A 26,926-nucleotide genomic window follows, 5' to 3' on the forward strand; every position below is an offset into this window, starting at 1 on the left:
CATCTGAGGAGGGAGCTGGGGGCGCCACAGGCTGGGCAGGCACTGCGGGCGCGGCGGCCCGGCTGTGTGCTGCACTGCCACCCGTGCCCTGGCCCCCACCGCCTCCAGTTTTCTGTCAGAATTACAAAGAAGCGTCTGTTCCAGTGTTGCTCCGGCTCTGGCCAGGGCGTCATCGGCATAAACTCAGGAGCCGGCTGCTGCGCAGAAGCAGCTTCTCGTCCACAGGCCGGCCTTCTTGGGAGAAGCGCTGGCAGCAGTTGTGTGGAAACACGGGGCAGCGGGGGCAGGGGTGGGATCTCGGGCGGGGCCCCGTGCTCTGCCCCCTCTGGGACTTAGCCTCGGCCCCCTGCACTGCTTGTGCTTTTGGAAGAGCCGGGATGTTTTCAAGATCACAGGCTCTTGCTGACTCGAGTTTTGTCTCAGTTTGATGTGGCTGTGTCGCAGCCTCACATCAAAGCGTAACTACTGCTTTTCTGGGAGTTTTTTTGATACTTAAAATGCTTATTTAGGATTAGGTGGCTTACTCTTCAAGGCTGATAAGTTTGAATCATGGAACTCCCAAAGAAGTAGTTGTTGCTTCCATGGTTAAGGGGTGCCGGCACGAGTGCGGGGGAAGTAGGGGACGGGCTCGGAGCTGTCCTTGGTGCCCCTGGTGTGTGTGTGTCTGTCTGCCTGCCTGTCTGCCTGCCTGTCTCCACTGCCCCTCGCGTTGGTTGTCGTCTTCTCACATGGAGGCCTGCCTGTACCGCAGGATCGTGCGCTGTGCTGTCACGTCGCTCCAACGTTGAAGTCCTGGGCATGATGTGGGAGGTGGGCCAGGCCCTCGCGCTGAGCAGATGCCGTGCACGCACATGCTCAGGGCGCTGTGGGGGCTTGACTGGACCCCGGGAATAGGGCATCGCCCGACTTTGATTGGAAAGTGAAATGAAGGAAGGTAATTCTGACCTCATTAATGATTGGGGTTTTACTGATTATCCAGGCAGGCATTAAAATCTCTTCTGTGCACAAGAGGCCAGCCGCAGACAAGAAGGAAGACACGTTGAAGAAGGCGGTGGCTGCCCCTCCCAGGAGTGAGGGCCTCACCCAGGAGGCCACTTGCGAGAGCAGCGGCACACCATCCTGGGCGAGTGACCACAATTACAATGCAGTAAAGCCAGAAAGGACTGCTGCCCCCTGGCCGCCTCTGTTGTGTAAATGTATGTATCACCCAGGGGGAGCTCTGGACCCTTCCCGGGCTCTCTGGACAGCCGTCTGCTCAGGCCTGTCCAGAGCTGGGAGTTGTAGCTGTGTTTCGTGCTGCCCTTCCAAAGATGGACGCGCACGCCCGACCCAAGCCACCTCAGAGCCCCGTGTGCCCGCCCTTAGTCTGTCGGGACTTCTGTCTGTTTTCCAAACAGCTGTACCAGCCTCATTGCTGAATGTTTCACCTCTGAAAGTTGCTGTCTTTAATCTCTTTTTTATTCTTAGGCTCTGGTAAGTATTCGCGTGACCTCACAGTGCCTGGTTGAGTAGGCGCACTGCCCAGCACGAGCGCCCGTCGTCCAGACACGCACTGTGGGCCCAGCCTCGGAGCCGCACGAGTGCCCGCGAGCCTCGCTTCTCTGTCGTGGGGGCTCTCACACAGTAGTGCTGTGTCTCATGTTCCACTGAAGTATGATTCTCAGGAGTTAAGCTGCTTTCGGCCAGACAGGGATTTTCTTTCCATGTCCAATTCACACACCACACACCACATAGACACACAAGCCAGTTTGAATGGCCGTTGACCGCCGCTTCATAAGCACGAAGGTAAGTGAGTACGGTGTCTCTCCACTCTGCAGCACCCAGACGGGGGACCCCGTGTCCCAGCTCCACACTGGAGTGTGGCCCTGCTGGGTCCCCTCACTCCAGATTGCAGGTGAGCAGGATCCAGATAATTCAGAGAGAACTTTGAGAGCCTAGATGAGGTCATGCAACTTGAATTTTTCCTCTTTGTTCTTGTTTCTCAGCTTCATTTGCCAAAATTGAATTTTGGAAATTTAAATTGATCCATAACCCACATCTTATTATTTTTATTCAGTTTTTGTTTGTGCTACGTTTTATACTCTTGTGACTTTTTAAAAAGCACCAAAAAGTAGGCCTAAATCTCAAAATTACAGAAGTGGGCTGCCTTCTTTCAGCCAGCTTTTTAAGCAGTCGCCTGAGGGAAGGCCTCATGGATAATGGTAAATGCAGAGTGGTTAGAAAAATGCGTAACTAAATACTCATTCTAAGAATGTAGAGGCCCAAGACCCAAGAAATGGAGTTGCAAATAATTTGCAAAGCATTACTGTATATGTATATATACTTTTTTAATTTTGGATTTTAGGAGTGAGCTAAGTACAGAATTAAGCAATTGCTGTGTTAGAATGAGTCTTGATACACTTAGGTTTGAGCTAAGAACTGCGTGCTAACGACATGTCTCAAATTTCCATCAAATTGCAGCACCTCTCCATTTTAGCTAACGGGGGCTATGAACAGGCCTGAAAATGGGCATCACCCAGCTGTGCACAGGTGGGGAGCAGTCACTTTGGAAGATTGTGCAGAAGTGCTCTAAATTGGTTATAGGCACATGTCAGAATAAAAGGACAACTGGGGTATAGCCACAGCGCCCTGAGCGACTGATCTCAGCTCAGTTATCCTCCATCCCTGTCGACCGGACCTGGGAACCTGCCCAGAGACCCCCAGGGTGGGGTTAGTCTAGGTGCACTGGGCTGGCGCGTGATACGGGGGGAAGGTGGGGGCTTTGCTCACAGGCTGGCTTTCCCTCCTCTCCCCTGCAGTCAGCTCCTCACTGAAGCTGGGGATGGGTCTGTTGATGGGAAGTTGGGACAAATTAATGACTGCCCTTCCCAGCACGGTCGCCGCTCAGAAGTAAATGAGTGGATAGCCACAATTCATAGCGTACGTCAGGAACATACTTTTGAGCTAGTTGCTTCTGATCATTTTTTGTTATCCCAGAAATGTCATCTTCCCAAAAGATGATTGGGAGGAGAGTAAAGGTCGCTGGTAAAGCGCCGACTGCAGCCTTGGTGAGTAGCAGTGCCTCTCCCTCTGCCCCAAGCCGTCACCTCGCAGGTGCAGGGGCCCCTCCCCACAGGCCAGTGGGAGGGGGCACTTTGCGCACACTCGGCAGAGCCCTGCATCCCCACCAGGACCCCTGGCTGCAGAGCATAATGTGGGGGGGGGCAGGGATGAGATCTGGGTGCAGGTCATGCTGGGGACGGTTCTCAGGAGGAGACGCTCTGCACTGACCTGGGTCCAGTCAGGCGTTGGATCCTTGGGCAGCCAGCTCCCTGCTCCGGGAGGTGCTCTGGACCTTGCTCCTCCCAGGCCTGGCACTGGCCTTGGGTTGCAGGAAGGGGAGGGGCTGCTTTTCAGTGACCATGGCAGGCAAGGCCTTGCTGTGCATGGAAGCTCTTCCCTGCTTTTCCCATGAAAGTGTCGGTGACTCCTTTGTGTTCCCGGGGTGAGGGGTTAACTTACACTTGTTCTCTGGTGAGTTTTTAAAAACTGTTTTTGAGAATTTCTGTATAGTTTCTTTACCTTGTAATTGTTTTATTTATTTCTCATCACAGTATGTTCCTTTGTGTTTTTATAGTCTTACTACTTATTCTTCGTTTCACTGTTCATTTCTCATTACTGTCAAGGCATAAAGAGGGCTGAAAATATTTTTCTAAATTGTCCCTGGTTTATTAGAATTCAGAAGTGGAATTCTGAGTCAGGCACAGCTACTAGTATTTGGACTCCCTAAATGACTCATAAGTGACTTAAAACACTGGATTTTGACTGGAAAATGAGACTTCAACAGTTTCATCTAGTTTTGAGAATTAAAATGGAACCTTGACAGAACTGTACACCCAAATCCTGCAATGTGTTGAGCATCTTACCCAGATAAAAGCATTTCCCAGTGGCTCGTGTGTGTGCCACGCAGACTGGTCCCCATGCCATGTGAAGCGGGTCCCGGGGCACGGGTTCCATGGGGACAGCTGGTGTGGGCTCCAGGAGCACATTCCACAGGCCGTCATGGGAGGAGACAAGTCTCCTAGAGTCACGCGGGGATGTGAGGGACGTTGGAGGGGAAGGGCACAGCTTGGGGGAGTTGCACTTTATCAGTCGTGTGAGCCATTTTTATCTGCTCTTCCTGAATTGTCAGTGGCAAAAAAAATGTGGGAGACAAAGCAGCCTTTGTACATCTGAACCGGTTTCCTACCCCCAGTTGGAGGGAAGACCGGAACTTGTCCCGGTAAAGGATTCACCGTGGCAGCTGACTTTACTATTACCCACGTGGCTGCAGTTCCCTTGGTTGTCACTGGTGTTCTTTGATATTTTTAAGTGTTTACTTTCTACACCTTAAAAAAGAATATCCAGCTGTTGAGTAAATGAGGGCAGGAAAGGCTTCACATGTACATGCACTTTAACCTCCTAACTCAGAGCTGCAGCCACTGCGGGGGGTGGGGCTAGAGGTCCCCACAGCACTGGTCCTGCTCGCCTCCTGCCGCTCTGTGCCTTCGTGCAGCCTGTGGGGCTCCGCACCTGCTGTAGCGGGGCTTACGGAGAGTCCCCGAGGCATTGTTGGGCCCAGGGTCCCCTCTGAAGACGCTGCTGTGTGCCCCCCGCACGGCTCCTGAGCTCCAGGGCTGTGCGAAGTTGTGAGGGGACAGTCTTGCCTGTGTGTGCTGCACATCACCACGCACGTAGTTCTATTCTTCTGAGAATTAAAGAAGTAGACGTAGAAGATTGATAAGACATTTTACACTTTGACTCATGTAAGTGAAGGCTGGGCGACTTGCATCGCCGCACACTCGGAGGCGGCCAGCACGGAGCGCACACAGGTAACTGCTGCGTAGCCCACCGGGCCCCGGGCTGCCGCCAGCCACAGGCCCCTCCGCTGAGCCTGGCCCTTTGGGACTGCGGCCTGGGGGGTGGTAAACGAAATCTTAACACACCCTCGCCCCATCATGTTGCTTGAAGTAGACAATTTGGGCACAAATAACAGTTAAAATGTAGCCTCATCAAACTGGTGAGGCTGCCTGTTGACAGGTCTCAAGAGATCTCTCCTCCCAAAGGAGTCTGGCCTGGTCCCCGTGGTCCCAGTAGCCTAGACAGGAAGGGCGAAATGCCTGCCTCCCTGTGTGGCCTCCATCCTGTCCTGCTGCGTTCTCGGGCTCCCGTGGAAGGATGGCTTGACCATTTCATGTATTACCAATCCAACATAAATCAGGTTTGGGTTTAATTTTCAAAATACTGTATGTCACACTGTTAAAACTAGGAAGGGTAATTTGCCTCCAGGTGTGTACTTGCTTTTTGCAAGTTTATTATGGACAGTTCTCTGCCCCTCTCTCAAAAGGTGTAGGTCACTCAAATACTGGACACCAGTAAGAAAAAAAATCAGTCTTGAAAAACTTGTAGCCCCAAAGCAGGACAGTCTGCTGTGGACCTACGTAAAGCCCCCCAGTGCTGAAGAGCAGCCCAGGCCACCCCCAGTCTCGTTTGGGGAGTGCCTGTGTTTTCTGAAGTGAAAGCAAGCAGTGCTTTACTTCTAGAAGAATGATTGACTTCAGGATATTTAAGCAAAGGCACAAGAGCAAAATGGTTTTCTCTTGCTACTTGATTTTTCACACTGAGAAAAATCTTGACAGTCAAGGAACAGCTGAAATGGGGAGCTTCACTCTGCCCCTGTCCCGCTGAGCTGGCAATAGCTGATGTCACAGCAGCACCCCCAGCCACTCCACGTGCGTCTTCTGAGCCCTCGGTCCCCGTGACACTGTCCTTGCCGCAGTAGCTGCCTGGTCTTAGTGCCGAGTGGGTTGGGGACCCAGTGGCAGTGGGGTGGCTCCAGAGAGGGTGACCCATGGGGCCACTCTGACCTGCGACCTGCAGGATGCCTCCCTGCACCCCGTGGAGGGCTCGCTGCCTCTCCAGGGGCTCACTGACTTTTCTACCTTCAACAGCTGATCGTTCTTAAGCAGTGGGCCCACCCCAGGTGTCAGTGTGACAGAGAGCTGCCTGCCTGGGCATTTTGGGAGTGAACTGGGCAGGACGAGAGGCAGAGCAGTCTGCAGTCACTCAGGGTTTCTCACCAGCCCCCATGAGGAGCCATCTGCATGGACCATCTTGGCAGGGGCAGCATGGCGCTGGGCGGGCTGCTCATCCTGGGGTGACTTCCCGTGGGCCGCTGGCTGCACAGCTGCTGTCTTCCCCGAGCATCATGGCCCCCATCCCGTGTCCTCCCGTCTCCGCTTAGGCCCACCAGTGCCACCCAGTGGTCGGCGATGCCCCAGCGCCACAGCTCTTTGCAGCGTGACAGGGCCCCGAGCTTCATGCTTACTGGGAAATTGGCCAATTAGAGTGTTGCTGGTCCCTGAGCACACGAGCCAGCTCAGTGCTCCACCAGGCTTCACCGCAGCTGGACAGACTGCCAGACTCAGCAGAAAATCTCCATCTGTGGCAGTGGTCTGGTCCTCTGGAGCCCCGGGACAACTCTGGGCCTGGAACTCAGGCACCTCTTCCTCCTCACAAGTAGGCCCCCAGGATGCAGACACTGAAGGAGGCTGTGCCACCGGAGGGGCAGATTGGTACACACTCCCGAAAGCAGTCAGCGTCCAGCCCGGTGGGCAGGTGCAGGTGGGAGACCACCATGCAGTTCCTGGGCTTCGTGTGTGCAGCTTAGGGGTTGCTGACCAGCGAGGGGTTCGGCATCCCTGGGGGAGTCTGCTATACCCTGAAGCCACTCGAACGTGCTGGCCTGCTGCTTCCCTAGGACCGTTTTTTTCTGGTTGGTTAGTTATCCCTTGCTCTTCTGTGAATTTGTACACAACAAGTGAATTTGGATGAAGAATTTGTGGTTTTGATTTTAGCTCTACTCAACATTTGTCTCCCTGTCAGACACTGGCCCTGCACAGTGGTCACTGTCATTCCACAGCAGCTAACCCACGTCCAGCTCACCATGGGACCAAATGTAACTTCCGTTTTTAAGCATTTTCCTTCAGAGTAGAAGAGGGACATGGCCAACTTGCTGTTGCTGTCCACCAGTTTCAACATTTTACCAATGATTTTTTAATTTACCTAATTACACTTAAATACTCTCAGAGGTGTAGGTAAGGGTTAAGGAAAGTTGACTAAAAAGCTAGAAGAAACTAATTTTATATTTTAAAAAAGGCACTGAGTTTTTAAGGAAAGCCATCCTCTGCTTTTTAAGGAGATGACGTCCATTTCCTGTTACCACTGTTTCGGATTAGGTCGTTTTAATCACATATACTGGAAGTGTCCTAAAAGTGATCTCCTGGTTTGGGTTGTCCCGGAGTGAGTGAGCACACACCAGTTGGACCTGCGGGAGTATTGATCTTAGGGAGCGGATGTCACCTGAAACCATGTAGATGTCGCATGGCAAGGTCTGTGGCCCATCACAGATCTTGTGTTTATGCTCAGGCACCTCGATGAGGATTCTGGAAGCAGAGTTATTTAAAAGCGCGCCATGAAAATCATCTCAGCAGGATTTGTGTCTATAAGACACTGACTGGGTTGGCTTTAGGTCTTGATCGCAGTCCGGACAAGTTTGCTCCTCATCCCCTGCTGGAGATCATGTCTCGCACCACGTCCTGCCGTGCCCCTGCGCTCGTCCCTTCCCCAAGGAAAGGGGCCTCTGTCCATCTGACATAACCTGAACTCTGGCGGTCCCGTGGGTTCGATGCTGCGGACCTCGTTAGCCAGATCCAAGTTGGTAAAAATAAATCTACATACACTGAAGGACGGTGCCTCAGGTTTACAAAATTGATCTGACGAAATGATTCATGTAGAAATGTAGTTCTTAGTCTCAGTTCCTGTTACGTCCCTAGTTTTTGCTTTGTCGGACTTTGTCATATCCTCATTCTGTGCTTTATTCAGACATTCAGCTCCCAAGGGAAGGAGGCCTTTAGAGCCATGACTGTTGGTGACTGGGGATATTGATCGGCAGGGCCACTCAGCAGGGGGACGGGGTAGCACAGGCCCAGGGGATGCCTGCGAGCACTGGGGTCCAGTGTTGGGATACCGTGGGCAAGGGGACTTGATCTTGGGGTCTCTGTGAAGTGGAAATAGGAGACGCAGGGTCAGCTGGTGGTGAAGTGCTTGCAGTGCCGTCCCGAGCTCTGGATGTGTATGGTGCTGGTGCAGACTGTAAAGCTGGGAAAAGCGTGAGGCCCCTGGCCTTCCAGTACCCGTGCCTCGGCGGCTGCTCTGGCCTTCTGCCAGCATGGCCATGCCAGCCGTTGGCAGCGCGGGGCCCCAGGCTGTGAACACGGGGGAGCTGTTTTGGGGTCAGGCCATACCTGTTGGCCGGGGCTCAGCTCCCCCCCCCCCCACCTCCAGGATTTCAGGCTCCATCCCTGGCCTGCTGGGACGATTACAGGAAGCCCTAGCACTGACTGGCTTTGAGCTCGGGAGGTTCGAAGGCCGCTGGAGCACCTGTCAAGTTTCCCGTTTAGGTTTTGGGGGATTTTGAGGCTTAGTGAGAAAAGCTGGCTCTAGGGAGGCAGTTTCTCTGTTGGTCCTGTGGGACTGAACCTCCTTGCCCTCGCTCATGACTGGACCCCCAATTCCTCTGTTTCACCCCTCTGGACCCCTGCCTTTCTGTGCAGTGTGTCAGCAGGGGCCACCAGTGCACATGCTGCCCGCGGCCCCCAGCAGCTCGGGCCAAGCCTTGGGGCTGAGGGTCGCAACACTGGCCTTAGAGCTTCCCTGCTTCTGAGAGCGTCATTCTGAAGGTCTGTACAGGACCAAGTGTGATCCGGTCTGTCAGTGGGAGGTACCGGCATGGCATTAAAAACCTGTGCAAGCCGGGGTTTTGATACTGTGTCTGCCGTTTTAGAGTGAAGCAGACTGACCCGGGGAGGCGCACACTCCGCAGAGCACCGGCTGCCCCAGGGCGAGAGGCGGTGGTGCTGTTTTGTTTTAGTTCTGGACTCCAGTCCTTGTCGGGATTAAACGGACTGCCTGTCTTACCCAGTGATCAACTAACGGGATGTAAACGGGAACTCTGGGGACAGCATTTTGTACTCCTGTCACCCACTTTCCCCCAAAGTGTAGGGTACCTGACCGCTGGTGCTGCAGGTCCCCACCGGCTTCCTCTGTTTTACTGACATCATCACATCCAGTTGGCTTTTATCTGAAAGAACGAGGGCCTGTGGGGTCCCCCCGAGAGTGGACTGTTGCTTCTCCTTTCACACCCCAGGGTCCCCAAGGCGGGTGAATGTGCATTTAAAGAGAATGCGTCTGTTTGGTCCATCTTGGTAAGGTTTTCTAAGTTCCTGTTTACCAAAAATTGCAGATGTGAAATTCATCCCTTCAGTTTTCAAGCTTAGCTAATGATTTCAGTCAAGCCTTTGATAATTAAGAGTTATTTGGTTGAAATAAAAGTTTTAATAATAAAGCATTTCTTCCTGAAACAAAGTATGGTCACGATCATGAATGTTGCTGGTAGCCCTTTTTACACACACTCCTTTTCTGGATTTGGCGGTTATTTTAACAATCTTCCAAACCTGTCTAAGCGATGCCTGGGATGCCTTTGCTGGTCTGGGGCGCGTGCTGTGTGGGGTCCCCGCGCCCTCACCAAGCCTTCTTGTCTCCTTTGCAGCAGGGAAGGAGGACAGGCGCACGGAGGAGAAGACGGTGGTGGCGGCTGCGGTGCCGAAGAGAACGGGTCCTCTGGGCTCCTTGGGGGGCGGCAAACAGCCCTCACCCAGAAACCTCGTCCCAAAGAAGTCCCCTCCTTTTGCTGGCACAGCAGTGGGCAAAGCAGCCATCAGAAAGCTTCCCTTGGGCCTCAAGGGCGCCAGCCCCAAGAGGCGGTGGCTCTCAGCCGCCCCTGCTGGCAGTGCTCCTGCCACCAAGCCTGCAGGGCTGGCGCCCAGCACTGCCACATCTGCCCCCAGACAGTTCCCCGGCTCTGCTGCTTCAGCGGGGGCAGCCAGGAAGCCTGGGGCCGCTGCTGTCCCCCTGGCCTCCCCGGCCCCTGGACGTCTAGGCACGTCGAGCGCCGCCCCATCACAGCCAAATTCACAGATTCGGCAAAACATACGACGCTCCTTGAAGGAGATTTTGTGGAAAAGGTGGGCTGTTCTACTCCGTTCTTACCTGTTAAAGTGGAAGGTTTTCCATTTAAGTTATGGCTGCTTCTCAGCTGTCCTTTGTCCTATTTAAAAACACCACACTTGTGTGCAGCAGCTCACGCAGGGCCTCTTGTTCCTCCAGAGTCAGCGACAGTGATGACCTAGTCATGACCGAAAACGAGGTTGGGAAAATTGCACTGCACATCGAGAAGGAGATGTTTAACTTGTTCCGAGTGACAGACAACCGGTACAAGAGCAAGTACCGCAGCATCATGTTCAACCTCAAGGACCCCAAGAACCAGGTGTGTGCGGTTGTTGGGGCGCTGCTGGCCTGGCCGGGCTGCGGCCTCGCTCCTCGGAGCTGCGTCTCACGGTCATAAGCCAAACGCAGCAGTTGGAAGCAGAAGCATTTGTGTCCTTTCTGCGAAAGCTGAGAGCTGTTTGTCCTCTGCTGGGTGCCAGGGGCTGCATGTCATTGGTGTGGAGGCTGGTCGTTTATCCTGCCCGCCCTCCCCAGGAGCCCCGGGGCCTTGCCGGCTCCCTGACGTCCTTTGTCATCCCACTGGATCAGTCTCGTCAAACATGGCTGTAAATCACTTTCCCGTCGTTTCGTGGGCCCCAGGAATGTCTCTGCCTAGCGTGTGGGCATTGCCCCACTTGGGCTTCTGACAGCCTTTTCCTCCTTGTGGTCCCCGTCAGCCGAGCGAGCCTGCCAGTTTGGGCTTCCTTGGCCAAGCAGCGAGTGATGAGAAGTGCTCACCGCAGGGCCTCACCCCGCACCACGTCCCCTGGCACTGTGGCCGAGCAGTGTGTTCCAGTGGCATCACTGAATATAAAGGCTCGAAAAGATTAGCCACTTGCCCAGTGAGGCTGCTCTGCCTCCTGCCCCCATCCCCCACCCCGGTGTGGCCTGGCCTCCACCTGTGCTTAGGAGCTGGTCGCACCCAGACTTAACGTTGGCTCTTTTGGCCCCCCACCTTCATCCCTGGCCCTGTGTCTATGTCTGCTGACCGTGTTCCTGCAAGCCTGGGTCCCCGGGCCCCTGCTGACTCACAGGGGGTCGGGCCCCCACCCTGGCCTTCGGGCCAGGACTCGTGTCGTCTCTCTCCATGTCGTCTCTGGTAGCTTAGGGTCCAACTTGCAGAGAAGCGTTTTGAACGAAAGATGCTTGTTTGTAGGGGCTCTTCCACCGTGTTCTGCGTGAAGAAATCTCCTTGGCAAAACTTGTGAGGATGAAGCCAGAGGAACTCGTATCTAAAGAGCTCTCTGTGTGGAAGGAGAGGCCGACAAAATCTGTGAGTGCTGGTGGCGGCGGCTCGAGGCGTGGGATGTGCGGCCCCGGAAGCAAGCGACTCAGTGGACTGTGGCGGGAGCAAGTCCTCCTGCGAGAGAAGGCTTAGGGCTCGGGTCTGTCTTTTTCCTCTTAGGTGATGGAGTCCAGAACTAAGTTGCATAATGAAAGTAAGAAGCCTGCTGCGAAACAGGAGGCTGCCCCTGACCTGGAGGATTCTCCACCCGTGTCAGACTCAGAGGTGAGCCTTTGGGGTTTCCAGTGCTCACAGGAATTGGCTAAAACAAATCCATTCCACATCTTTACTGGGCAGACCCTGAGCTCAAGCACACGCGGTCGCACTCCGGAGCACGTGTGCTCAGAGCCCTCCCCCGCATCACGCGGTGTTGCGCGATGTGCTGCCGGCTCGGCGGCGGGGTGACCCGCCTTGTCTCTGGTGCTCTAGGAGCAGCAGGAGTCGGCGCGGGCAGCCCCCGAGAGGAGCCCGGCGCCCCCCCTGGACGTCTTCAGCAGCATGTTGAAGGACACGACCAGCCAGCACCGGGCGCACCTCTTTGACCTGAACTGTAAGATCTGCACAGGTGAGTGTGACCTGGGGTGAGACTTTGGAGAGTCTTCTTATGACAGTTGTGTCCGAGCCGATTTTTAAAAATTAATTTAGTTTTCTGAAGTTGATGGAGTCAGCCCCCACCTCTGCAGTGCTGCTTTTTAGGAGAGGTCGTCTGCCCGCGGGCAGGCTTTGCCCTTGAAGGGGTTGGACTTCTCACCAAAGCTCTCCTCTTTTTCCAGGCCAGGCTCCAGTGGCCGAGGATGAGCCGGCCCCTAAGAAGCAAAGGCTGTCCGCTTCTGCTGGGAAGGAGGAGCCCAAGCCCAAGCACGCCAGCGCTCCGTCCGAGCCGGCCCTCAGCTCGGCTGGCGAGGCGGCTCCAGAGGCCCTGCCTGACAGCACCTCGGAGCCGGGCCTGCAGGGAGAGTGGCTCCCAGCGCCTCCAGGGGACGGCCACCCCGAGGCCTCCACCCTGGGAGACACCCCCTGCCCTGCCTCCTGTGGTGGCGGTGTGCTCACCACGGTCACGGTATCCGGCAGAGACCCCAGAACCGCCCCGGGCGGGCCGTGCGCGGTCTCAGCTCCTGCAGCAGCCCGCCCAGACAGCGCCCCCCCGGTGGAACCCCGGCAAGACATCCTGAAGCCTGCAGTGGCCTCCGTGACAGTGCCCAAGTCCATCCTGGCCAAGCCGTCCGCGTCCCCGGAGCCCAGATACCTCTTGTCAGTCACTCCGTCCCCGAGCGTCAGGTGCGGCCTCTGGGTGTGGCCTGGCGAGCTGGGCAGCGTCCCATATCTGGTGAACAGAAGACATGCTGACGAGCGGTTCAGCTCTGAGATCTCCCCAGAGATACAGTGTTCCTGTTTTATACAGGCTTTTTTTAAAGCTTCAGTTTTAGGATACCTAGTTATCTCAGTCATCACGATTAAAGTAGTTAATTTGATAAAGTGATCTATCAAACCTTGCAGGAATTCACTTTGCTTTATAAATATGTAGTCTTTTGGAAGTCCTTTGTGCAGAGAGAAAGACTCGCTCATTTGCTTGGCTTTGTTTTACAGCACCTCAGAGTCACGGTCCCCTCCAGAAGGAGATACAAGCCTCTTCTTGTCTCGACTCAGCACCATTTGGAAAGGATTTATTAACATGCAGAGTGTAGCAAAATTTGTCACAAAGGCGTATCCTGTCTCTGGATGTTTTGATTATCTCAGTGAGGTTAGAACCGAGTGTGTGTGCGTGTGTGCATGTGTGTGCGCGCACCTGTCTCTCACAGACACTCTGATCTGGGTGCCGGAGTCGGCCTTGTGCCAGCGTCCCGCTGAGCGGACGCACGAGCGCCCCTAGAGGCCAGAGTCGAGACTGCGGGACCGAGTGGGCAGGTCCAGCAGTTAGGACGGTGGCAGAAATTCAGATGAGAAATCAGACCTTTCGACTTTCCTGAAAAGCTGAAGCTCGGCTTCCTCCTACCTCTGTTGCCCGGGGGCTCTTGCGCACCCCGGGTGTCGAGGGCCCGGCCGTCGCTGTGACCAGGCAAGAGGACCTGCGTGGTGTGCGTGGTCTAGAAGGCTGCCGTCAGTCCTGCCTAGCAGGTGGTGCGCATCGCAGCAGCCTTGTGGCCGGTCGCTTGTGCCCTGGTGCTCGCCAGCTCAGTGGCGTTAGTGCGGCCACTGCTGTTCTTTCTGGAGTAGCCGTAGTTTCCTGAGTGAGTGCTTGTGAGTCATGGGGAGCTTGGTGCCTGGAAGTGACTGCGTCAGTCTCTCTCTGAACGCCACGGTTTTATTGGTCATTTGCTCAAAAGTGCGTTTTGTTTAGGACCTGCCCGACACGATTCACATCGGTGGAAGGATCGCCCCGAGGACAGTTTGGGATTATGTCGGCAAACTCAAGTCCTCTGTGTCTAAGGTACCTGCTCACAGTCTAACCTCTGCACCCGTGGAAGAGGGGTCTGTTCACACAGCTCTCTCTCTCCCTTCTCATCTTGATGCGTCAGTACTTGAAAGGTCTATAGCTTTTGAGGTATTTCCTGGTGAACGTTTAAAATTGAGTGTAGCGCTGGCTAGCCGTGTGAGAGTGTGTTTGGTGATGTCCGTGCAGTTCAGCGCTAGTAGAAGTACTGTCGCTTGGTGGTGTCTGACTGCTGAAGTGGAGGTGGGGCGGGAGACAGCCTGGCTGGGGCGCGGGACTGGGCTCCCGATGGCCTCGGGCTCCTGTGACCCTGCTGGCTTCCACGCAGCTGTGCCTATGTGTGCGGTGCTCTTTGGGGGTGGGGCTGCGGTTTTCGCAGGGGTCACGGGAGGGCGATGACCCTCCCCCTCGAGGTCAGCCCTCCCGTTTAGAGTCGCAGACGGCTCTCATGGGTCGGTCACCACGCCTCTGGCGCATACTCGCTCTGTATCAGACACCCTTATAGATCATCTGGTCGTGCGAGAACTCTGCGAGGCAGGCTCGGTTTTGAAGACACTGGGGCCATAAGTAGAAGTGATTTTAAAGGGGTTCCTGCCAAGGCCAAGACCAGACCCCGCAGGCCAGAGACTGGGGCCTGCGTCCTCTTTACCGCTCCGTCACTCGGACGCGCTGAACAGCAGGACTGTGAAAGCCAGAGCCAGAAGCCCCGCCGGCGCGCTCGCCCCGGGCTGCTTTTGGGGCTCAGCGCAGAGTGCCAGCCGGGCCTGCAGAGCGGCCACGAGTCAGCGCCCCTCTGTCCTGTCTGCCGCAGGAGCTGTGTCTGATCCGCTTTCACCCCGCGACGGAGGAGGAGGAGGTGGCCTACATCTCTCTGTACTCCTATTTCAGCAGCCGCGGCCGCTTCGGCGTGGTCGCCAACAACAGCAGGCACGTCAAGGACCTCTACCTGATCCCGCTGAGCGCCAGGGACCCCGTCCCATCCAAGCTCTTGCCTTTTGAGGGGCCAGGTAAGCACTGACTTTCTGGTCCCTCACGTCCCCCCCTACCGCGACACCGGGTCCTCAGATCGTGCCACCAGGCAGACCTGCTGCCTGGCCCGGCCGCGGCACTCGGGGCAGGACTGGGGCTCGGGGGCAGCAGCGTTAGCCACAGAACTCAGCTTCAGGGGTGTTGGAGGCTGGCACCAGAGCACCCGCATTGTCAGCATAGACTGTCTTAGAGAAGTGCCCTGCGGCAGGAGGACTCGCAGCATCCAGGCCAGCTGCCTGTCGGAGCCTCAGTTCACACACAGCAGAGCAGGGACAGGTGAGGCCTGGCGGGTCCCCGCCTTCCCTCCTCCTCTTCATGGGGGTTCATTTCAAGGAGATGCAAGAAACAGCAGTGAAATAGAAAGGAGTTCTAGCAACAGTCACGCTTGCACCTGCCCCCGAGAGCTTCTCTCTGGCAGGCCTCTTTCTAGTTGCGCATTCCTTAGAAAGCACTGACTCCGAAGGTTTACTCAGGGGTCAGCCTGAAAGCACACGCAGGCTTGTCCGGGGCTGGGGGAGACTCCGGGGGAACGCGGTCTCCGGGGGCCCAGTTCCTCTCAGCCCCTCAGGAGAGGCCGATGCGATTTAAGTTGCGTGGAAAGCTGCCCAGGCGGAAGCGTCTCCACGGCCCCAAGGACTGACGACCCCTGAAGGCGCGTCTGACTCGCGGGCGATGCTCTCGGAGGCGTTCTGTTCTTCTAGCAGAGGGGCTGCCGCCCAGAGCATCGCCCACGCTGCCAACGCCCAGCGGCTCCGTGTCCTCTGCATGTGCTCAGGCACACGGCACCTGGACCAGCTAGGTGCCCCCCTGGGTCCCGACCACGACACACTCTTAACATGTGTGGGGCTGCGCTCTTCATGCCCGCGACGTCCGGTGTTCACCATGCGACACACGCAGTTACTTTAATGCCAGTGCCCTGGGAGCCAAGCGCACCGCTATGCCCCACACCCCAGCCAGGAGGTGCCACCCAATGGGTGACAGAGGGGCCTCAGCGGAGGCTCTGGGCGGGCAGCCCCCTGGACACCTGCTCCTGACGGCACCAGCGGTGAGGACGGAGCCGCCTCCCGACACCGCGAAGAGCGTCCGGTCAGTCACGAGGGCAGCGGCCAGTGTGGAGACCCAGGGTGAGCGTAGGTCCCCTGGGACGCACACACTGTGATGTCCAGAGACGGGAACTGGGAGGTGATGAGAGCACCTTGAGCTTGTCTGTGCCTTCATCACTGCACCTGCAGACTCCATCCTGGTGCAGCCTGCCAGGTGAGCAGGGGCCCGCCAGGCCCTGCAGGGAGAGGGGCAGACAAGGTCAGGCCTGATGAGGCGGGGACAGGAGGGACCAGGGGGCCACCCAGGGAGATCCCCCCACTGGAGCCGCAGCAGGAGCTGGCGTGTTGTGGGTGCACTGCTGGGCGATGGCCCGGCTGGTGGGGGAGGGGCCGCATGGGGCACTCCCCGGGTGACACAGAGGGCTGCGCAGGGACACTCGCCTCATCCGCCAGGCGTGATGGGCGCTGACCACCTGGACACACTCGGTGACCAGTGGAGTGGACGTCACTTTCGTCCCCCACATTCCTGAGCCTGACACTTCCAAAAGCCTGCGAATTTTCATCCACCATCAGGAACAGATGGGTTTCATTAAAATAAAGTAGGAAGAAGGGTTTTAGATACACAATTATACAGAAATTTTCCCATAAGCTTTTAAAAGACGTTTTCCAATTTAGGGGTTTCCAAGTCTGCGCTTGTGTGACTTGGTGGGTGTGTGTTTGCTCCTCTTGCTGTCAGGGTTTGACGCTGACACCTGTATTCTCTATACACTTGTACGCCAGCCTTGACCCCACCCAGGTTACCTGCCTGAACCACTTCACATACTTACAGCGTGACTTGGTGCCCCCTGGGTACAAGTGTTGGGTGCCTGGGCCGGGTGGGGTGTGTGTCGTGTGCGTGCATGAGCGTGTGCAAGGCTGGGCGTGTGTCCTGGATTCGTGGTGTGCGTGCGTGGGGAAGGTGAGCCAGGGAGTGTGTCTCCCATCTCCACACAGCACCCTTGAAGGCACTGGCCCAGCCTGAGGGTGGTGGATCCCTCGGCCAGGTGGCCAGCGGGTTTGAGCACGTGCTGCCCGGCAAGCACTGGCCCCACAGCCCGGCAGGAGTGCCCTGCCCCCACGGCAGCCCTGCAGGAGGGAGCAGCCTGCCCTGCCCAAGGCGGTCTCTCGCCCGAGGTCACGTGCCCAGTAAGTGTTGCCAGGGTCCACACCCTCTGTTCCCCTCAGTTCTCTGTGCAGCGCACAAGGCACAGGCCTGAGTGGGCATGGAGCTCTGGCTTCAAGGGGCTGGCAGTCCACTGGAGGGGCTGACGGGTTGGCCGCTGTGGGAGTGTGTGGAGGAGAAGATGCTCACGCTGGAGTAGAGAGCGGATCGTAGAGGCGAGAGACCAGCACACCCCGGGCCTGGAAACCGTTTTATACCTGTGAGATCTCACAGGTGTCTCTCACCTCCTGAACATTGGACAGAATGGGTCACACTTGAGAAGCAGGTGAAGACACAGGTGTTTAAACCGTGCCCTGAGCCAGGGAGCCCCCGTGGGCTGCCCTCGGTCAGTGTCTCCACAGCGCTGTCACGGGTCAGTGCAGGGAGCCATGTCCAGGCGGAGCCCCAGCCCCAGCCCAGTCCCCTTCTGTGCTCAGCGCACGTCCAGAGCCGCTCAGGCTCAGGGGACCTTCTGTCCTTGTGTCTTTATGACTTGCCCCCAGAAAGGCTAGGGCACTGTCCTGTCACAGGCCTGGCAGTGTTACTTCAGAGGCCAGGGGAAAGCCTGGGTCCCCTGACCCAGCTGACCGTCTTTTCCACTTTGGACGTGAGCTCAGCACAGGGCCGTGGGGGCTGATAGCTGCACTGCTGGGGACTTGGGGTCTCAGCTGGTCCGATGTCCTAGGGCCTTACTCATGGAAGGAAGACCCGTCGGGCTGGACGCTGGACCTGAGCACCCCACCCCTCCCTAGTGAATCGGTGGGGCTCTGCTTCTCCGACTGGAAAGCCTGCTGAATGCCCTCAAAGTCTAAGGCGTAGGCCGCGCTGCGCAGGGGGCAGGGTCACTGCCTTCTGAGGCGCTGCTGTGCAGGGACCATCTTCTTAGAAGAGCTTAAATCCGTGGCGTATTCTTTCTGCACTCACTGTTACCTGCTTTCCAGATTAGCTGGAAATTGCTGTGACTTGAAATGTCAGGTAAGCATGTCTTCGGTCCCCGTGTGCATGTGGACCTGTGTGTAGGTGTTGTCATCAAAGTCAAAATGGTATCGAATGTGCTTGTCTTTCTTCTTTGAAATCAATAAAATTATTTCATGGAAACTGGTCATTGTTTGTTTGAATCTGAACCATTTGGTAGGTTTTGGTCCCTGTCCCAGGTCCACTGTGATGGAGGACCGTCTCCCACTTTGCTTTTCATAAGCCGACGCCTTGTGCTTCTGGCTGTGAAGGCCAGTGGGCACTGCCCTGGCTCCTGGACGGAGGTGGACGCCGCTGTCCTTCCCCTGAGAGGCGTGGACCCCGTGCCGTATGCAGGTCTCGGGGCAGGAGGGGCGAGGTCTGCGTGTGCGGGCATGCGTGCGGGGGTGGGAGGTGCTTCCCTGTCTCCCCCAAGTCTCTCTCCCCAGATCATACTTGAGGGCTGTCGCTGCTAACTCCAACACAGTTCTGTTCCCGCAGGTGCAGAAGTTTGTCGGTTCAGACCATAAGAAGGTTCTCATTTTAAATAACGAATAGTGGAGCGTGCAGGTAGATTTAGGGGTAGGAGCATCATTTGGATAGTTTTGGGTTTCAGCTGGTTTATTTAAATTAATGAAAACTAAACCTTCCCCCGCACTGCGTCACTTTGGAGGTGCATGGGGAGCCCCTGGGTGCTGCTGCTCGGCCATTTCTCCAGCCCTGTGCTGATGCCTGGATACAGATCCTGGTTGCAGTCTTGGCCCAGGAAATCAGCACACTTTCCCAGATGCCCTGGTCCTGGGGTTCATCCCTTTCTTCCTCTGTAGGGGTGGTCTGGTGGTAACCACTGGGAAAACTCGGGGCCTGCATGCAGCTGAAAAGGCTCATTTCACCCATACGGGACATTGGACACGTCTGCGCTCACAAGTGGTGGGGCCGGCAGGGGCCCCAGCTACCTTGTGCTGTCTTGTCGACACTCCTTGTCTGGAAATGGAGGCTGGCACGTTGAGCTGCCGCTGACATTTCAACACCCAGCCCACATAGTTTTCATCGACTTTGTGAATTGTAAGCCTCACCGCAACCCCCACAGGGAGGTGGGTAAGTGGGCGCCCCGCTTCTAGCAGCTGGAGAAGGGGGGACTTAGCAAGTCCAGAGCCGCCCCCATGCCCTTGGCCGGAGCCCTGAGTCTCCACGCGCAGCTAGTGTGTTCACGGCTTCTGCGTCCCTCTTTGGGGCCCTGCTCAACAGTGGGAGCCCGCAGAGGCCCCAGGCTGGCCCACTGCCACCGCCCCAGGGTGGCCTTGCCAGACGTCTGCCTGTGGCCTTGTGGAGCCTAGGGCCCCACCAGGGTAGCTCAGTGAGTTGCGATGTTTCTTCCACGAGTGCAGGTTATTTCCAGGGTGCTAGTTAGTTTCAGATACTCATGCAACCGTAGCATGAATATGTGAACCGATGAGATTTAACTGCTTCAAAATGGGCATGCATTTTGAAACTGCCCGATTTAAATGGACAGTCTTGGGGAAGAGGAGTTGGAAGTTTGAGACTAGTGTGCAGGTAAGGCAGCGGAGAGCTGAGGGCGTTTAAGAAAACTAGCTGCTTGATTAGATGGCCGTCCCCCGAGAGTGCTGTTTTCAGGACAAACGTGCATATTAAGTAACTTGGAGCCTTACCTGCAATGAACAGGACAAAGGGCAGAGTCGGAGGAAGCCTGCCAAGCCTGGACTGGGTTGTTGCCGTCAGTAAGCGTGCTGAGCTGTTGGGGGTTGTGGCTGGAGTGGCACACCTCACGAGGACCAGAGACCATGTGTCCCCGGATTTAACCCAGCAACTTACCCGTCACATACAGTGTACTCGACCGTGATTCAGTGAAGCTTGGGCCATGCCACCAGCCCTAATGGTGGCACTTTAGAAGTTTAGCTCTTAGGAGATGGCCTGGCCCTTCTGCGTTGAGGACAAGTGGGCACTGGGCTGCTCGAGGGCCCCTTCACCAAGGCTCCCAGCCCTCCCCGACCGCACATTCGTTCTCTCTTCCAGGACGCCCACTTCCTCAGGGAGAGCCTTGTGTCTCGGCTCGCAAACCTGTTCTGCGAGCTCTGGGACACTTGGTCCAGAAGGGTCACAAGAGCCGATTTAACAATTGACTGCACCCACGTAGCTCTGAATAAGCTGTAAGGGACTCAGTAGATAGCTGCTGTAGAGAGACATACTATTTTAAGTTAGAACAATCCTAGTTTGTGTTGATTAGAAAGTGAACTCGATAGGCTACCTTTCACGCCTGCTGAGCAGAAACATTTGGATGCGCTGCTCAGTCTAGTCTGCCCGGCCTCCGGTCTTTGTTCCCTCCTCTGCCCAGCACTTCCTTCCCTGCGGCATGGCTAGCTAGCACCATGAGGGCAGGGAGAGGACGGCCTCAGTGGTCATCTCGCCCTTCGAACGTCAGGGCTGTGACGCCTTCCGTGAGACGGGGGCCCTTCGGACACTGTTGGGAGGGTAGCGGGACACTCGATGTGTGTGCAGGCGCTGGGCCGGGCCAGCCCAACCTGGCGTGCCTGGGCCTCCGGTGGGATGGGACACCCACCACGCTCACACACAGCTCAGCATCCTCTCTCTGCTGGAATTTAGGAAGGGTGGCGTGTTTCAGAACTACGTTAACAGTGTCCAGAAACAGCTATTCGAAGTGATTTGTGATCAGCTTAAAACCAGAGAAAGAATACGGAAAACAGCGCTGCTTTTCTCTCTTAGTGAGAAGAACACGTGGCTGTCTTTATGCACAGTAGTGTTAAATAACCTGTAAATTGAGTTTATGCAATTTGATTAATTTTAAATATCTTCTGCTATTGAAACAAAATTTCTGTCCTGTGTTTATCATTTCTCCCTAAATTACAGTTTTGTGACGGGTTTTCCTGTTTCCCTTTTGGTATTCTGGATTTGTGTTGAGTGTCGGGGTGGGGTAGCGACATTCCTGGTATGATATACCATAATTCAGAATATTTTGACTAAGGCTTTTATAAGGAATTATTTTTAAGGCCTGTGCGATGCTCTGGAATTCCCAACGTGTTCTCCACGTGGCCTGCTCTTTGCTGCCACTCTTCTGAACATCTTAGCGCTTTCTTTAAGGACCATGTCTTCTGTTTACAAAGACCTGAGCATTACATAGCTCTTGATAAGGAAATGATCACTGGATTTCTTTCTAGACCGAAAAGAACATTTATTTTAACCATGTTAGCATCATTTTTCCCATTAATTGTAATTGTGACAGTAGTGACTAAGGAACGTACCTGGTGGTGTGTGTGCTCTATTGATCACTGTAATTTTACTGATTATTACAGTTGAGTTGTGGGATTGGTCCCAAACGATTAATATGAGTATAAATAGCTAAACTTACGTATCGCAGCTCATAAGGTAAAATCAGAAGAGGGTATTTCCTTCCTGGTTTGTAGCAAGAGGCAAATGAAAGAACGCACTTGGATCTTGTTAAGTCCAGACCTCCCTCTGGAGCACTTGCCTAGCGGCCGTCCCCACCTCCGCCGCCGCACGTCTGTGTCAGCGTCGTGTGTGACTTAAACTCTGTAACCACTGTAGCCGCCGGGGCGAGCTGACGCCCGCACTGGGCCCTGGGTTTCCTGGTCTGCGACCCCATCAGGCTGGGCAGGCGCGTGGTGCAGTCTGAGTCTTTTGCAATAAGCTCTTCAAGCACTTTATCTTATTTTGCCACAGAATTTCCTCCTCCCCAGGAAAACATTCCCCAGGCTGCCCTTAATTAAGTTTGCCTCTGAAGAACAAAGGCTGAATCTTGAGACTAAAATTTGCACAAACATTTTGTTTTCCAGGTCTTGAGACACCACGTCCAAACATCATCCTTGGGTTAGTGATCTGTCAGAAGATCAAACGTCCCACAAGTGCTGGCGAAGCAGACAAGAGGCCCCAGACACAAGAGGAAACAGACGTTCCCATCTACCCCAAGGTGCCCGCGGCCCTGCTGCCTGAGAAGAAACCCCCCAAGTACCAGCTCTGCTCTGGGGACACGGCTGTCAGCACCACACCCCCGGGGTCTCCCCCACCCCCGCCCCCTCTTCCAGAAGCATCAGGGGCGCCAGCTTCATCTTCGGTGTTAAAAGTACTGTCATCCCTCAAACCAGGAGCCACCAGCTCCTTGACAGCATCGCCTGCGTCGGCGGCGGTCACCTCAGCCGCCTCCTCTGTGGCTTCCTCTGCTTCAAAAACGGCGTCACCTTTGGAACACATCCTGCAGACTCTCTTTGGGAAGAAGAAGTCGTTTGACCCGCCCACCAAGGAGCCTGCCGAGTCCGCCCCGGCCTCCCACCAAGACTCCAGGGCCAAGGCCGAGGGGCTGCCAGCAGCGCCTCTGCTGGATCCGATCGTACAGCAGTTTGGTCAGTTCTCTAAAGACAAAGCTCTGGAGGAAGAGGAGGACGACAGACCGTACGACCCCGAGGAGGAGTATGGTCCCGAGAGGGCCTTCGACACTCAGCTGGGCACGGAGAAGGCCTCGGAGTCAGCGGAGCGGGAGGAGGTGGCCTACGACCCAGAGGATGAGACCATTTTAGAAGAAGCCAAAGTGACCATCGACGACCTGCCCAACAGAATGTGTGTGGACGCACACGGCGGGTGCGCGGAGAGGCCCGCGGGCTTCACTGCGAATGCCTCGGCGCCCTCCCTGGTTGAGCAGCAGAAGATGATAGAGGAGCTCAACAAGCAGATCGAGGAGCAGAAAAGGCAAGTGGAGGAGCAGGAGGCCGCTCTCCGGCAGCAGAGGGCCGCCGTCGGGGCCTCCATGGCCCACTTCTCCGTGTCGGACGCCCTCATGTCGCCGCCCCCGAAGGCCTCGCTGCCCAGGGCCCAGCTGTTTGCGCAGGAGCAGCAGACTGCGGGCCGGCCAGCCGCACCCCCCTCCACCAGCCAGGGGCCCGGCCCGAGCACCGAGGCGCGGCAGAGCCGGGACCCCCGGCAGGCCCGACGGCTGGCCGCAGAGAACAGCGAGAGCGAGGCTGCCCCGAAGCCCACCGCCACCCCACCAGCCAGAGAAACGCCCGGAGGGGCCGAGCCGGCCCAGGAGCAACCGGAGTCGGCCCCTCTGCCGTGGGCTCCAGGCGGAGAGGCCCCGCTGCCAGCCAAGCAGGACGGCCCCACGTGCGAGCACTCAGACAGTCCGGGCCCGCAGCCCACCGAGAGCGCGCAGCCCACGGCTGGGGGCGACAGCGTGGCCCGGCCGGCCCGCAAGGTGCTGCTGCCCACGCCCCCGGGCGCCTCCTTCCAGCCTCACTTCCCCCCGCAGAGCGAGGGCCAGAGCTTCCACCCCCCCGGGGGAAGGGATCCTTTCTCGAGTTCAGTACACTCTCAGGAAAGGCCTCTTGGCTCCTCCCCGTATGAGGATCTAAGAAACGCTCAGTTTGCTGAGAAAAGTGACCCGCCGGCAGCTGACTCTGAGGGAGACAGAGAGCCACAGCCCAGGCCTGGCGAGGGGGCCGGCGCGTTCCCCACACCTGCCCCGAAAGGAGGGCCGCCTCTGCCCCAGTTCCAGGGCCAGCGGGAGCCCGCACCGCGCGCTTTCGGGCTGTCGGGCCTTCATGGCCCCGGCTTCCCAGGACCACGGGGGCCAGCCCCTCCATTTTCAGAAGAGGCTATCATTTCTGGTAACGACGGGCCAAGAGGAGGGCCCCCACCAGCCAGATTCGGGCCCCAGAAGGGGCCCATCCCTTCCTTGTTCTCAGGGCCACATGGGCCACCTCCCTACGGGGACAGCAGGGGCCCCTCCCCCTCTCACCTTGGTGGGCCCAGAGGGGCGGCACCACCTCAATTTGAAGAACGCAAAGACCCCCACGGGGAGAAAAGGGAACTCCAGGACCCCCCGTACAGCGAGGCCGCAGGCCCTCCTGCTCAGTTTGAAGGGCCAGAGCAAGCCCAGTTTGTGGGGAACAGGGGCGCAGCCCCTTTCCAGTTTGGAGGCCAAAGAAGACCTCTGCTGTCTCAGTTTAAAGGACCCCGGGGCGGCCCTCCTCCCTCTCAGTTCGGAGGCCAGAGAGGACCACCCCCCGGCCACTTTGTGGGCCCAAGGGGGCCACATCCGAGCCAGTTCGAAGCTGCCCGGGGTCCCCATCCCAATCAGTTTGAAGGGCCCAGAGGCCAAGCACCGAATTTCATGCCAGGACCCAGAGGCATGCAGCCGCAGCAGTTTGAGGAGCAGAGGGTCAGTTCACCGCCCAGGTTTGCCAACCAGAGGGCACCAGCACCCCTCCAGTTTGGGGGGCCACGGGGGTCCGCCCCTTTTCCTGAGAAGAGTGAGTCGGCGCCCCCGCGGTTCCACTTCCAGGGCCAGGCCGCCCCCGGCGTGAAGCCCGGGCCCCGGCCGCTGCTGGAGCTGCCCAGCCACCCGCCGCAGCACCGGAAGGACAGGTGGGACGAGGCCGGGCCGCCCCCCGCCCTGCCCGCTGGTGCGCCGGGGCCGGGCCCCGAGGCCGACGGCCCGTGGGCCGCGGCCGACTTCCGCGAGGGCAAGGGCCACGAGTACCGGGGCCAGGCGTTCGAAGGGCGGCCGAGGGAGCGGTTCGAGGCCGGGCCCAAGGAGAAGCCCCAGGAGGAGCCCGAGGCTCCGCTGCCGGACAGTCGGCCGGGCCGGGCCCTCGAGGACCGCAGGCGGGAGCGCGAGCGCGGGAAGCCCTGGGAGCGGGAGCGCGGCCGGACCTGGAGCCGCGAGCGGGACTGGGACCGCGGCCGCGAGTGGGACCGGGGTCGTGACAAGGACGCCGGCCGCGAGTGGGACCGCGGCCGCGAGCGCAGCGCGGGCAGGGACAAGGGGCGCGAGTGGGACCGCGGCCGCGAGCGGAGCCGGAACCGAGAGCGCGACCGCAGACGCGACCGGGACAGGTCCCGCAGCCGGGAGCGCGACCGCGACAAGGCCCGTGATCGGGAGCGCGGCCGCGAGCGCAGGGGCCGCAGCCGCAGCCAGGAGCGCGCCCGCGACCCCCGCGCCGAGGCCCCGCGGGCCGCTGAGCCCGCCGCGCAGACCTAGGCCCGGGCTCAGCGCGGGCGCCGAGAGCGCTCGCAACTCGCGCAGAACAGAACGCTCTGGACCCCAGAAATGACTGTACTTTTGTGTATAATGGTTTCTTACAAAATTTCACACCTTTGCAATTCAGACGCTTTTTTAAAAAAAGAACTAAGAACTTTTAACCTTTCCGTTTAAAATTACTGAAATGGAAAGTGTCTACAAAAAGCATATTGCTTTTTCAGATTATAAAGTTATCTTTTCTAATAACTTGACTCCTGTAAATTTTAAGGGAACTTGAATGGACCTCAGAGCCATACCTTTCCTGACGCCTCACCCGCGTTTCTGCTCCCAGAGGCCGCTGTCAGCCTCCCGGCGGGCGCGCTGCATGCCTGGGCCCGGCTGCGGGCGCGGTGTTAGCTCATCTCTGGAAGGTCGAGAAACGCAGAGCTCGCTCATACGTCTTTCGTCGTCAAGAAATTTGAATTACAAATTTCAGCTAGGAAACAAACGCGTTTCTGAGCAAAAGCTCAGTTTTTATATATCGCCTTACACATTTGGTTTCAAAAACATAATTAAAAGCAACATCTGAGTAGAAATTGTTACATTTTAAATAAGTTTATTTTAAAAAGGTTTAAATTTTACCAGCCTAAAGAAAGTGAGAAAATAAACCAATTAAGTGTACTTTAAACGGTGGGGGAGGGGGGAGTTCTTTGATTTGAATGATCAGGAACATGCTGTTTGCTGAACTTCACCGTCTGAGCATTTCTCTCTGTGTCCCAGGGAGAGCGCCCTAGCTCCGGACTGTCGTGTTTGTCAGGGGATAAACTTCAGCGTCCGGCACTGAGGTGGAACGGTAGCTGCATAAAGCCTGAAGTGGGAGGTAGTGCTGTCAGCTCAAGAACGGCAGGCGGAAAAGCTGCTCGCTGTGAAATGCAGCGCACCGCTCGTCCTGTTTGCCAAGTACTTCTGGGGTGTGAAATAGAGAAAACCTTGCTAATTTATTTGACTGTACAAATTCACTTTGATAATTTTTTTATATTTTCATAAACTTACTTTTGCAAATATAAAATTAGAGAATTTTATTTGCTCTTTGGAGTCTGTTCCATTGTACGTCACTACAGATTTTTCACTTTCTAGCACAAACATTTTGAGTTACGAGAGCAGGGAGAACGTATTAGCCACTTGGGGTAATTGGTTACAGATCAGAGTCAGTGGGTTAAATTGCATCAAAGTGGCGTCAAGTCCCAACAGCTGATGTGATGTGAAGGTTTTTTTACACGTAAAACAAATTTTTCTAATTTAAACACAACAAATGTAAAAATCAAGTGTGTTTCTTTAGGTTTACTTGATAGAAATTTCTGTAAATTGTATTTTATATTGCAGAGTATTATATCACTGTACATTAAAACATGGACTTCATAGGTTTGTTACTTGAAGTAGAATAAACGTCTACAAGGGTTTTCTGTCTCGTGTGTCCTCACTAGGCGGCTGGAGGGGAAGGTGGGCGTGGGCCTTGCCCTTGAAAGTCAGCCGCGCACCTGGCCCTCACCTGGTGACCCTTGTGCCAGCATTTCACCTCAGGACAACCTCAGGCTCCCCCGGTACTGGTGCTGTGAGCCGAAACTGCCAAGAAACATGTTCCTCAGGCAAGACAGGCTCGACCCCTGGGCAGTGGAGAGTTCGAAACCGACCGTCTGGTTTCCTGGCTGCACACACGGCAAACCGGGGGAGAACCCAGGATGTGCGTGTCACACAGTGGAGGCTCCACGGGGGGGGACCTGGCCTGGGGCCGCCGCTGCCCCTGCGTCTCAGGAAGGCGTCAGGTCGGGGGTGCCCCGTGACCTGCAAG

The 26,926-nt window shown here is 56.4% G+C and overlaps 1 protein-coding gene across 7 annotated transcripts in view; it reads left to right on the top strand.

Annotated features, from left to right (window-relative positions):
• The window catches only part of DIDO1 (death inducer-obliterator 1), a 52,106-nt gene extending 25,570 nt beyond the window's left edge, over window positions 1-26,536 (top strand). For 4 of the 7 annotated variants that reach the window (XM_010987859.3, XM_064496917.1, XM_064496916.1 and 1 more), the window contains exons 7-17: window positions 980-1,196; window positions 9,629-10,103; window positions 10,246-10,405; window positions 11,282-11,398; window positions 11,531-11,635; window positions 11,840-11,975; window positions 12,184-12,688; window positions 12,998-13,151; window positions 13,749-13,838; window positions 14,653-14,848; window positions 21,899-26,536. In XM_010987859.3, the coding sequence (XP_010986161.3) occupies window positions 980-1,196; window positions 9,629-10,103; window positions 10,246-10,405; window positions 11,282-11,398; window positions 11,531-11,635; window positions 11,840-11,975; window positions 12,184-12,688; window positions 12,998-13,151; window positions 13,749-13,838; window positions 14,653-14,848; window positions 21,899-25,098 (5,355 nt within the window). In that variant the 3' untranslated portion in view covers window positions 25,099-26,536. Of the gene's footprint in view, window positions 1-979; window positions 1,197-9,628; window positions 10,104-10,245; window positions 10,406-11,281; window positions 11,399-11,530; window positions 11,636-11,839; window positions 11,976-12,183; window positions 12,689-12,997; window positions 13,152-13,748; window positions 13,839-14,652; window positions 18,213-21,898 lie in introns of those variants that run through there. The other 3 variants (XM_064496918.1, XM_064496919.1, XM_064496920.1) reach the window with 3 other exon arrangements.
• Window positions 26,537-26,926: the final 390 nt, after the last annotated feature.

Source organism: Camelus dromedarius, chromosome 18, assembly GCF_036321535.1.
Source record: "Camelus dromedarius isolate mCamDro1 chromosome 18, mCamDro1.pat, whole genome shotgun sequence".
NCBI lineage: Eukaryota > Metazoa > Chordata > Mammalia > Artiodactyla > Camelidae > Camelus > Camelus dromedarius.